The 14035-nt window shown below is 30.0% G+C and overlaps 1 protein-coding gene across 3 annotated transcripts; it reads right to left on the bottom strand.

Moving 5' to 3' along the window:
- Positions 1–599: 599 nt before the first annotated feature.
- On the bottom strand, positions 600–13813 carry LOC132943466 (uncharacterized). Of its 3 annotated transcripts, none has more exons than XM_061012479.1 (8): positions 13528–13813; positions 13054–13140; positions 12754–12867; positions 3144–3225; positions 2709–2801; positions 1436–1545; positions 873–973; positions 600–826 (listed from the first exon to the last, which is right to left on the bottom strand). In XM_061012479.1, exons 1-8 carry the CDS (start codon positions 13655–13657, stop codon positions 740–742), a joined length of 804 nt encoding a protein of 267 aa, XP_060868462.1. In that variant the 5' UTR covers positions 13658–13813; the 3' UTR covers positions 600–739. The 3 variants fall into 3 exon arrangements, with proteins under 3 accessions (XP_060868462.1, XP_060868461.1, XP_060868460.1); XM_061012478.1 differs by having other exon boundaries at positions 600–811; positions 2709–2834; positions 13528–13811; XM_061012477.1 differs by having other exon boundaries at positions 2709–2834; positions 13528–13806.
- Between the last annotated feature and the right edge of the window lie 222 nt (positions 13814–14035).

The raw sequence follows: 14035 nt of genomic DNA, 5'->3' as shown, positions 1-14035 counted from the left end.
CACATTATTATTTTGCCCTTCCCTCTCTCTACAATAAAATCTTAATTACCCCACTGAAGCCAACCACACGTGACGTTACATGGTGTTCAATGGTATCACAATACATTTCAATAAATATTCATGTTTTTTTGGAAGGCCTAGAACAGTAACACGTGAATCTCAAACAATATACCTCGCACACAATGCCTATATAATAGGAAAAAGATAATTTCATCAAAAAATCCATAATACGAAGCCGTGTCTCGTTGCAAGAGGTTATCCGCCATATTATGAGCAGGTCAATTATGTGTATAAAATATGTTGTGGACACAATTCATAATACAAATCTCGCGTATAATTATTTGTATAATAATGTATATATAGTGGCGCGCGTACATTCAATACTAATACACTCTAAAATCGTATAATTTAATTGTAAAAGATTTAAAATTCAAAACAATTAAACATTTTTTCTATATAACTTACAACCGCATCATAATATGTCTTTATACCGATGCATTGATATATTATTAACTTTAATAAATATAATATAATATAGGTAAATATTATAATAATTATATATCTTAATTGCTGTTGATTCAGTAGTACAACACATAATATTAATATATTAACTTTAAGTTTATTATAAATTAGAGACGATGGTAAAGTATATAAATGCCACTAGATGAGTGAAACAGCATCGCCGTACTCGTATATTATAATTATTATTGTTATAATTATATATATAATATTATTATGTTTAGTAGTTGTAATAGCGGTAGAAATCTGACAATCTATAGTACTGCGGTTCTTCTTGGTAGTGGTTTAGACCCTGAAAATAATTATTCTACACAGATGTGAGGATTCTATTCTGATGGTTTTTTTTATCATACTTTGGATCCGTGTTGAGCTCTCTGCTTGCGCTGGAACTCGTTGTTGATGTAGAAATCTTTCGGCGACGGGGCCAGTACAACGGGGCGCTCCTCCCAAACTTCTGTATTACACGACAATAATACGATTATTATTATTATTATTATTATTATTATTATAGTTTTAGTAAATCACTATTTACTAATGATAAGCATACAAGCTGCGAAATGGCACGGACTATAATATTATATTATTTTTATATTAATAAAATATTATGCACAGTATAAAAACATTAGCGAGCCACGGGTAAATATAATACGCGATGAAATATTAATCAACAGGACAGGATATAGGACAAGTGGTCGCTGCTAATAACTTAAGCAAAAACACTGGTAACGCGTGTCCTCGGTATCCCATTTAAGGAGAAAATCGTAACGACGCATTGAAAGTAAAAGTAGGTACGTGCGAATTATACAATAATAATAATATGTATGACTTTATGTGCGTACGTTTAATACATTTATTACACACTAGGATTAAAATTTAGCAAAACGTGATGATATTTTAAGCGTTGAAACACTCTCACCTTGGACGTCGTCTTCGTCATCTTCTTCTGGTATCTCATTTTCTTCGTACGGAATTGTGTCGTGTCCATAACTTTGTCCATAACTTTGACCATAATTTTGTGCGGGACGTCTAAAAATATACGTGTTAGTAAGCCGATGATTGTTTTTGATAAATAAATATAATTATACTAGAAAAATTATATTATGTGATTAAAAAACATCTTTTACACTTTCCTCTCTCCTGCTGCTGGTTTATAAATTAATCGTTATAAAACATCATATATCATGGGACATATTATTATGTTATTAAAACATTTTAATCGAATTTGTGGCAAACAAATTTATCTTTTTTTTAATTAAAAAAACAACATTTTAGTAATTTCTAAAGAATGGTGAACGTAATTCTTTTAGTTTTGGTTTTGTATTGTTTATTAAAACACGTTATATTTTCTTATTGGGTAGGTATTGTTATACTTAATATAATATCAATGTAGAGTTTTATAGTCGCCTTGTACAAGGTCTGCGAGCATATACCTACATATTGTTGTGAGGAAAAAAAAATTAAAATTTCCGATGGATTTGGCCATGAAACATTTGAAGCATGTATCACATCGACTGACAATAACCGTGTGCAGTTTAACTATTATACACTGTATTATTTTCTACTAAATATTATAATGTAAAATGTCTTTTTGAACATTGCTGTTCGAATTTGTCAAAGAAGGACGTCCCTTTATAACGTTGCAGTTTTCTATTGTGTAGTTAGATAATAATATGACCACCCGGGGCCTGGCCTCGACAGTTCATTAGACTGATATAGTTTCTATACTTTATATTGTACGAACAAAATACAATTGTACGGTTATGACGTATACAGCTAAAACGTTCAATTCTCAGGAGTTTAATTTGATATTAACAAAATATAATGATTTATTATATTATATCATAAATTATTGCCAGCTTCACTACAACAACATACATTCAATCAAAATTCAAACTTTCAAAAACACAACAAATAATGTAAAAATCAATGAAAACTGTGATAATATTAATTGGGATTAATATTAAAACTGATGCCTGCAAAACTTGCAACTATATTTTATTTTAAAACCCGATAGAAATTATAACGTTCAATTTCAAGTAGCAGCAAAACGACAATAAATTAAAATGTACGACCATCGAATAATATTATCGTTCGTTACCTATTGTAATAATATTAATCATAATACGCACGCATTTACAAATATGCATAATAAAAATAAAAATAAACTGTTATCATCAATAGTTACATGCCTGGATTTGTCTCGAGCCTTATTTGCTTCCAGGATGGACATCAACGCCAGCAATTCTTCGGGGTCAAAAGGCAAGTCGCGTTTGGCACGTCCGCTGTCCAAATAAGAACCGTATACTCTAGAACCACTTTTTAACCAAAACATTATATAGGTACATAAAAATTGCAACAAACCGTTAACGATATCGAAATTTCAATTTAGAAAATGGACGTGTTTTCTTATAATAGGAAAGCACTTATACCTACAAGTGATTTTCTATTATATAGTACAACGCTGGTGTAAACAATGTGTTGTAAAACAATTGAGTACAATGCAATTTTCATGAATTCTCCCCCATTCCTATTATATATTGAACGCCTCATAAATATTCGATGGCGACGTTCAATGAATAATTCATCTGTGACATTAAGCTATTGTTATTGGTATTGTTTCTTACCTCCTTTTAACTGGTGAGCCGAAGTGGTAAGCGTTCCTTTTATAACGGTCATCGGCGTCTAGTGATTGAATACCGTAAGAATCTTAAACAATAAAATTGTCCATTAAATATAGGTACTAGGTAGCCATATGTATAGTTGTTAACGATTCATTAAAATTTAACATATTTTGAACCAGAAATGGGAAATTGTGAAACATTAATTTATATTTGAATTTAAGTAACACGAAAACATAAAAATAATATAATTGTTAAAATATATTGTGGACAGTAGAAAACTTTCTCGAATAATACAGTCAAATACTATGTAAGAATGAATGACTTTAATTAAAAACTACCCAAACAAAATTGTTGGACGAAATATATCCTTCCAAATTAACATATTTTATTGAATTCAAATCATTACTTCTTATTCAAACCAAAAATGTAATATTTACATAATGCTTATTTTCGTAAACATTTTAAATGGTTTTTTGGTTACAACTTATATTTTATTAGATCAATTGAATTATTTTAATTACACGTTAATTATGAAAGGGTCATTGGTTATACAATGTGTGTATGCACTATGCTTGTTTCGCATACACAAGCCTTTGAACTGATATGATCGTATTTTAAATGCGATAATATTATTTTCTACTGAGTGAATAATATTACATATTACAGTGAAACTTCCATATAACGAACTTCCATTTAACGAAATATTTTTAAGACCTTCATTGTTACACGTAAATGTATCTCCAAATAATGAATCTAATGTTTCTATATAACGAAATAATTATTCGATAAAAACCAGTTTTTGTAAATGTTGTCACTATAAAATTGTATTAATTATTATTACTCTGTGAGATTGTATTTTTGAGGTATCGAAAGCTTGGAGAAGTTTACAAATAAAATTATTGAAACCGATATTGAAATACCAGATGTACAACGATAATGGGAGTTAGTTCACTGCGATGACATTACTTTACAAGATTATTTGAAAATTGAATAAGACATTGCCGTATATGAATCACCTACTGAAGAAAGTATTGTAGAAGAGGTTAGAAAAAAAGAAAATCCTGATGAATTTGAAGAAGAATATGACGAAGAGGAACATGCAGTAGAACAATTCAAACTCACAGAAGAAGACATATTAAACGCTTTATCAGTGGTAAGAAATGGTTTTAGACAAGAAGCAAATGTTCCCGATGAAATTTTTTTAAACTTGACGATATAGAAACTTTTTACGAGAAAAGGACAATTTTCAAAAATAATAAGCAAACAAAACTTACAGATCATTTCTTTTAAATTACATTTAAGGTTAAAAATTAAATTAAACTATAATATGATGTTTGATGTTGTTTTTTACATATATACATAATTCAATTTTAAAAAAAAGTTGAAAAAAATACGTAATTCTATTTAACGAATTCATCCATATAACGAATTTTTTTTGCTGGTTATTCGACTTCGTTACATGGAAGTTTCACTGTATTTGTTATTAAATTTCGGCCAACCGATAAGTTATAGCTGTATCATACTTAGGTAGGTACATACAAATTTGTATCCAACAACGAAAACAGTAAACACATAGTTGTGTGATTCATAATTAATTCATAATTTTCATCTGAATTTCAGTTGTAGAATTTAAAATAATAATTATGTTCAGCCCCCTTACATACAACTATTGAACTTATAGCAAGTGATTGTAAAATATCATCATTGTTGCATCATAATACTAGGTATAGGTTAGATTATAATATAATACTAATCGCTATATGAATAGTGAGTACTTTTACGTTAACATATCGACGATATGAAAATTGTATGCAATTATATTGTTCTATAGTATTGTCACAGTCCTGAGCACTCGGACAAACACTTTAGGTGACTGTAATATTGTCATTCACGTACTGTTTTTAGTGAAAGTCAAAAGTAGTTTTCGTTATTTAATTAAATATTTTTCACAAATCTAAAAACTAAAATCGACGTTTATAGATTACAATTTAAACTTAAAGTTTATCGTCACTCACATACCGCGTTTCATGAAAGCCAGTTTAGTAGTTTTCATTATTTAATTAAATGTTCGTTCAAATCTAAAAACTAAAATCGACGCTTTTGAATTACAACTGAAGCTCGATATTCAATACAAAACTTTTTTATTTAGACAACGTGAGGAGTTCGTCGACATAGTAATCAATAATCAAAAAAAATAATACATCCGTTTTTCTTTCAGTTTATGCTAATATGAATATATGATAAGCAGTACGCTGAGAACGTGACATAAGCGCCAAACTATGATCTTTAATGTATTTTTCAAACGGTTTATTATTATAGACAAATATGAGACCTATAATTTACAAATAAAACAAAAAGTCTAAATTATAAAATAATCATTTTAAAATTGACAAACTAAAAACCAACACAACCATATGGACAATTTATCAAGTTATAAGCACTAGTTAGCTACAAGAATAAAAAAAAATGTTATATTTTATCATAACTATTATTATAGTAAATATAAATATATAATAATATGCCACTTAATTATATTTTTTGTAACACGGCGCCTTGTGTATGCAATTTTAATACAATAGAACTGATAAAGCTAAAATAGATCATTCGTAAAACTATAATAGTTTATTATTTATTATCGTCTTTTAATTAATAAAATATTACAACTATGATATACTTTCAATGTTATGTTAATAAATAATTATAGCGAGGGTAAATATTGTAATGACAATTTTAAACAAGAGACGTTTATTTCTGGACAAACACCGGTAAATTATCGCATTCGAAGGATAATTTTTTTGTTCAAATGTTGTGTAATTTTGGTCATTGTTATTTTCCAAAAGCCGATCATTTACCGTATTCCATTATATGACTGTTAAATATAATAGACCTACGATAAAAAAAATTATATGAATTCAAATTACACTTCTGAATAATATTACTTTTAATAAAAAAAATAACTTTTTAAAAACTTTGCATTTTTATTTTACGAACTTAAACAGCCACGGGATTGTGTTATATCAAAACATCGTGGAATTTTTTTAATACGATTATATAAATACTTAAATATTTTTAAATTACCAAACTATTTTTAAATGGTTTTATTCCGAGATAAAGTGAATACGTTTACCTACATTGAATCGTTCCTGATTACAATATTATTTAAAACGTAATATAATATTTTAACATAATTTTAATGAATGCCGCGTATTACAACATAAATTTAATTATTACGTGTTACGTATATTATAATAATATCTGCAACTCCCGAGTTACGTCAACTAAAAATGTCATTAGTCTCTTTTTAAACGCGCCTTGTTTGCTGTTTATTGGACAAGTATTTCTTATAAAATATGTATTCGCTTACTAATCACCCAGCAGTAAACCTCAAAATATTTAGAAAAATATGAACTGGACAGGTCATAACACAGAACAAAATAATATCGCTATGTGGAAAAAGAACGAACAATATATTAGTCGATCAGTAATAGAGCATTTATTTATTAAGGAATTGAATACTGCGATCGGAGGATTTAAATGAATTGAAATGTACATGTTAAACATCATATTCGATATCATTCAATTCAATATTATAAAATTTTAAAAGTAGTTTACAAGGTTTTCAAATAAAAATCGTGATACAAAACTTACAATTAACTAAATCCAAACATCAAACTAACAAATATAATACAAGAGAATATAATGATAAAAAAAATAACAATAATGTTTTTATAAAATATACAGTTCACGGAAGAGTTTTCGCTAAATATTAGATTTTTATTTTGAATGGAAGTTTAGGTACTGAAGTCGAGTCATTTATTTTCGTTGAAATATAAAAAAACTTTTTAAATTATTTGTCTGCAGCTGAACAAATATATTATAATAATGACCTTTATATTTTTATTTCCCTTCTTTCGAATCGATCATATACTGTGTGCACATATCAAGTGAATATACAATTCCACTTTTTTCAATAACTATATTAAAAGTTATAACGCATATATTAATATAATATTTGAAAATGAATATGTTTTAGTAACTATAAATATAAATTTAAAAAGGTACATTTCGTATTGAATATTATACTAGTCGTACGATGTCCTTTATAGTACACAATTTCACTGTATAGTTAATAATAATTATAACGAATTCGTCATTTTCCAACTTCATATGTATTATGAACTACAACTTTAATGTTCTATGTGTAGTTATATATTATACTAAGTACCGTTGTATTATTCGAGGATTTAATTAGTTTTTCTAGATAGTTTTGTTCAAAATACTTAGCTGTCCTGCCCGACGTTATCCGTGCATTTTTAAAAAAATATATAAAGTTGTAACAAAATGTGTATGCCGTATTTCTAAAAATAATAATTACCTAGGTAATATTATAATAATATGTAACCAATGGCAATAATTTAATCAAGCAAAAATAAATACTAATATTGGTTTTTCGTGAGTTGAAAAAGTATGGATGTGTGAGTTGCCTCTTAGCTTTCAACCATTAGAGATTGAAAAAATGTCGAAACCTTCTCCGTGATATACTCTTTCATTATAAAAAAAAAAACCGCACGACTATCGGATGAGTGATTGCCATTGGCACCAAAGATTCTCGTTTTCTCATTTATATATAGATATAGATTCACATTTTTTGTACCTTTTTCGGTTATAAGAAAAGTTCTCCGAAAAAAGCACTAACTACCGTTTGCAATAGTTTGCCAATCTAGTCAATTAATATATGATTTTGCAGGTCACGTTTTGATTTTTTCAGATTTTTTTTTTTTTTAAGCGTGAAGAATTACAACACATTAAAGAACTTTTGAAACATTTAAAAGATTTAAAGACATGTAATTTACCGAGGTTTTAACTTAACTACGTTCAGAATTGATTATCCAACACGGTAATTTATAACATAACTTACCAGTCACACCATTTCTTCAAAATACATTACCATAATCATTCACTACTACCTATATTATATGATGCTGCGTGCGGGGAATATTGTAATATGTTGTTTGTCTTTACGTTCTACTAAAAATTTTCTGAAATGCCTAATTTGACCTTTTTATTACAACTAAGTTAGTGATGAAGTTTAATCTAGTCGTTTTTGTATTTGAAAAAAAATTATTATTCAATATCAGTTGGATTCAATCCAATAATTACTAATTATCATTGACACCGAACGACGCGCGTAATTCACGTCTATATAAGGCTGTTTTGTTTGTTCCATCGTCGTCATGTATTATTGATTGCGTTTTTAATATTATATTAAAAAATGCACTCACAATTCGATTAATTAGTAATATTATTAATCGAACTCTGGAACATTCTAAATTGTATACGTAAAATACGTAAGCGGTTCCATCATTTGAAATTTATATTAAATAATACACTAAAGTATATTAAACTTGGAACAAAATAGTTTGTAATATTCTTAATGAACAACTGAAAAACATTATCATCGGTTTCAGTAAATTTGCCATGAAATTTTTACGCTTGAGCGACTAAAATACTTTTATAAAGTGGTGATTAAATACTTTTTTTTTTTTTTTTTTTTATTTATTTATTTAGGATATTTACAATCTATACAGTTTGTACAATAAGTAAATTTTATAACATAGGTAATAATATTAGTGCATGATTGAATAACTTGAGGGGGGAAAACCGTCCATCAACAGTACCTCCTATTAATTTGATGGGTTCAAATGTTCAAAATATGGAAACCGTTAGGCAAGAGCGTCTCTTGGCCATTTTCTTTTTAACCTCCTCGGAGGATTGTTGGGGATGGTTATAGAGGACATCCGGGAAATTAGAGGGTTTTGGTTTGAGTGCAGTTTGGAGTGAAATTTTTTATAGTGACGAGTTGCTATATCGTTGACTGTTGGTATTTGGAGGTCTTTGTGTAGTGCGTCGTTGGTCATGTACCATGGGGCTCCAGTTATTTGTCTAAGACAAATAGACTGGAAAGCCTGAATGGGTCTTATATTAGATGGTTTGGCTTGGCCCCAAATTTGGATACCATATGACCAGAGGGGGGTAATAATTGTCTTGTATATTAATATTTTGTTTTTTAAATTCATTGAAGGAGACAATAATGGACGTAGGAGATGTAGACGTGTGTTTGATTGTTTTCTTTTGTGTTTTGTGTGTTGGGCCCAGGTAAGTCTTTTATCTAGATGAACTCCGAGGTATTTGGTTACATTTTGGATAGTGATTGGTGAATTATTGAGCAAAAGTTGTGGGCATTCGTTTTTTTTCAGAGAAAAATTTATTTGAACTGATTTGTTTTCGTTTATTTTGATTTTCCATTTTTGAGTCCAATTGGAGATTAAATTTAAGTGGTATTGTATATCGTGGATGGCTATGTTTGGGTCTTTGTTTGATGCTAGTATAGCGGTATCATCTGCATATGTCGCTAGGATAGTATGGTTTGTTTTGGGCATATCTGATGTGTAGATATTATAGAGTATAGGTGATAGGTCACTTCCCTGGGGTACTCCCGCTTTGATTTTATGGTACGCAGAGTAGGAATTGTTAAATTTAACAGTGAAATATTGGTCTTCAAGGTAAGATTTTAGGATGAGGAAATACGGAGCAGGTAAAAACGATTTTAATTTGAGGGCGCACACGAATTGCGTACCAAAACAGGTAAACGAACCTTTTTGAACGAATTGCGTCCCGGACGCAATTCGTGTTACCTTTTTATCTACAGTTGAGTGGTTCTTAAAATGACATTGAAATAATAAAGATATGTCTGTGAAAACATAATACCGTATATAATAAATTGTCATATTCACATATTTTTAAAAAATTTAAATTGTAAAATCATAATATCATAGGTATAAATGGTCATATTCACATATTATTAAAAATAAATAAATTAAAGCTGTGAAAACATAATTTCGTATAGGTAATATAATAAGTCGTCATATTCACATATTTTTAAAAAAGTTTATTAGATTTATAAGTCATAGGTTAATATCAAAAGTATTGATTTAATTTTGTCTATATTTATATTTATTGGCTAATATGTTAACATAATCTTTAATCGTGATTTCAATAATTTCAAAATCCATGAATTGTGAATTTATTTAAAAAAATTTAGTACAGTTTAAAAATTTAGTACAGTATTCAAAAGTTCCATCTACATAAAATACACTTATTTTGCTAAAAAAGCTTAAGTTAGTTTGACATGAAAACATAACTATGCCAGTGTCCAAGTTATTAAATACAAATTGTTCGTTGTCGGTAGTTTTAATTTCTATCGAGTTTAAAATAGAATGAACATCGCTTATAGTTTTTGGTAATTGAGGGTAACTGCAGGTTCTACGTGCATAATGCATATTATTTTTTATATACGTAATATCAGTTAATGTTAGTGTAGACACGTTTTCATCTTTTAATTGTCTATGAAATAATTTAATAAGTCGTTCTGATACGTCTGTAACTGCTTTCCGTTTTAAACTATTGCTAAACTTTTGGCGATTCAGAATTTTTAATTCTAGTTTTTCGTGAATGTGAATTAAATTACTAACACTAACCTTTAGTTTATCTTGTGTATCTATTCGTAAAAAAGATCTGCAGTTTTTATTTGTACATTTCCATCTAATATCTAATATTTTTATAAAAATATCTATAAAAGTACAAACCCACTAAAAGCTAGTTTTCATATAATAATAATATTTGTGATAAATATTTAAATTGTTAAAAAATTTTAATAAATTTGGAAACCACTAAAAAATATCTTAAGGAAAAAAGTAACATGAATTGCGTCCGGGACGCAATTCGTTCAAAAAGGTTCGTTTACCTGACTTGGTACGCAATTCGTGTGCACCGTAATTTGAACAACAACCCGTCGTGCCAGACGCGATCAAATGCTTGTGCAATATCTAGGAATACACCGGGGCAGTGATTAAATACTTAAAAATAATTAATTATAAGATCACTTGTGATTTTTATTGTTTAATGGAAAATTCATCTAACATATGCATTAGATATATTATACACTAGCGTTTTTTAATTTAATTAATTACTAAACAGTAAACACCATTGTTTTTTTCTTAAAATATATGTTGAGTTTCTTATACAAAACCCGAAATAATATATATGATAATATTTTTATTGCAGGCTTACAGTAAACATTAATTTATTACGTCTGAAAGATCAAAAAATCTTGTAAAATAATTTAGTAACGCAATAATATCGCTTGTTCGTATTTTAATTATGATAAGTTATAAAATATAACGAACAAATTATTTTCATTTTCTTAAATTATTCCTATTGTGGAGATACACAATTAAAAGCAGAATCGTTTTTAATTGAACAAAACATGGTTTTTAAGTTTTGACATACTATTGTGTAACAAGTACCTACCTACCTGACATATACGACTATACATCTGTTTATTAAATTCTGATCCCTTAGGTATATATAGTCTTCAGAGTATAAATAAAAAGAATGCATTTTATAGTAGCAGATCAAACAGTGCTGAAGTAGAACATATAACATCAAAATTCAATTATTTTTACGTATATAGGTATAGATACAACTTGAAAAGGATAGAACAAATTATAGTTCTATGTGAGTTCAGATTTATAAACGTAATACAAAAAATATCTAGGTTATATTGTTATAGCTATTTTTTTATTCTAGTTTTAAATTTTAAAATAAAAAAACAAATCTTTTGATATTTTTAAATCAATATTTACTTTATACCTTCGTGTTGTAGGAATGTTTCTATAATACAAAATACATTATTCTACCTACCCCGTATCGCATCATAATTTCATCCTTTAACATACTTGCAGTTACGAATTTATGTATATGTACTTGCAACATGCTAATATTATTTATGCGATTGTAAGAAATTCTATCGTTTGATATATTTTTTTATTAGATTTAGGTACCTACAGAAACTTACTAGAAAATTATTTTCATCGATAAATTATCTGAAATTTATATTCCATGTATAATCCATTATACGCTTCTTATTATACATTATTGTATAATGGGTGTATCTAATATATATTCTGTATATATGTATGAAAATACAAAAATATAAAGAGTATTGTAGGATGAAATTAATTATATACAGTAAACTAAAATTTCAATCCATGCATTTATTTCAAATTTCCGTTTTATTTGTGTACGTATTTGACGATATCATTAGTGTCGTGTGTGCAACAATCGAATTACTTTAGGTTCTTACAGTTGCTTTTTTAAATTGTCACCAAATACGTTTTATAAGATTTGCACTCAGTTTCTCGTTGTTATATTCATCTTACACCGAGGAGGGATTTAAAACAATTTTAACGACTATAATAAATATTACATTGTTACAAGTATAAAGAAAAAAAAATGTTATCATTAATTATTTACGTTTGGCAACTCAGTTCGGTTAATATTTTATTAGTTTTTATGTCTGTCAGTGGTCTTAGAAACAATAATATATTATTTATTACGACCAAAACACGCGATATTATATTATAGACCCACTACGTTTTATATAATGTGTACGATACATGCGATGTTAGTATACTATCAATGACGACAACGGAGATGACGATGGTGATTATAATAATATTAACAGTAATAATAGCGAACAAATATAATATACCTGGGTTGTAAAAGAGGTCGGTGATCTTTTCATGTCTGGCTGACTGGGGATAGTGTTCAAGGGCGTTGTTCACCTCGGGCACCGGTTCCGGGTCGTGGTGATCATCAGGTGCCTCTGAAAAACGGAAAAAACAACAACAAAAAATGTGTATACGTAAACACGCACATACGCATTATGTTATAATATATTTATGTGTAGTTGCGTTGACAATCGATACTTCCGGTACGACCCACGATTGTTGGGGTAGGTATAATATGCGTATAGGTATATTATTATAATATTGGGTTAGTTGCGACTCACGTCTCTTTTCGGCTCTGGCGTAGTTTCTGGTGTCCGCCTGTCTGTTCTGCTGGTTACCGAACTGGAGTACTTCCTGCGTCTTCTTGGCTATAATATTATACACGACAAATTAAAAACGAATACGTGCACATTATCATAAAATAGGTTATAGAAGTACATCATATGCGGTGGTGCGGTTAAGAATTTTCAAAAATTCGGCTTGGGTGCACGGCAAGCATGGCATTTGTTGTTGTTGTTTTGAAACGGTATAATACAACGATAACAATGTTACAATTGTGCAGTTGTGATAATAATGATATTATTGTAAAACTCAAAAAGTCGCCGCACTTCTACGCAATATTATAATAATAATATTATAGTATCCGAGGTACACGCGATACGAATCGCAAAGTCAGTCGCGAGCGTGCGAGGGCCCCAGGATAGAGTGGGTGGGACGAGCGTGTGAGCCGGTGGCGATAATCGTTGGGAACTCACCTTTATTCTTGGCCATGTTCTTTTGGATCTTGGCAGCGTCCGCCTTACCGGGGGCGGGCAGCCCGTGCGCCATATGCGTGACGGCCACCGCCACCGCGACCGACAAGACCAACGAAGTGAACCACTTCATGATGACGTGACGTGAGTTCGACCGTACTTATTTTGCCACGCAGAGTGCTTTCTCCTCGGTGGGCAGTCGGTTGCGTTCTGTCGGTGGTGGTTTCGGCGGCGCGATGACGACACAGTGCTGGCGTCGGTGGCGGCGGCGACGGCGACGGTCGTCCGCTCCCACCGGCACAGCGGGCGACGAAGAGGAGCAGCTTTTTTTCGGTCGTCGAGGATACGGGGAGTAGGTAGGTGTTTTCCGCCCGATCGATATTCCCGAGTGTGCGTCCCGGCGAACCCTCACGCTCATCCACCCACGAGAAAACGCCCGGGCCGCCACCTGTCGCGCGCGCGTGGGACACTGCGATTTCATGCCACCAACTTCTCCTCCACCGATTCGGGC

Source organism: Metopolophium dirhodum, chromosome 4 (genome assembly GCF_019925205.1).
Source record: "Metopolophium dirhodum isolate CAU chromosome 4, ASM1992520v1, whole genome shotgun sequence".
Classification (NCBI taxonomy): Eukaryota; Metazoa; Arthropoda; class Insecta; order Hemiptera; family Aphididae; genus Metopolophium; species Metopolophium dirhodum.
This window is presented reverse-complemented; position numbering and strand designations above follow the sequence as displayed.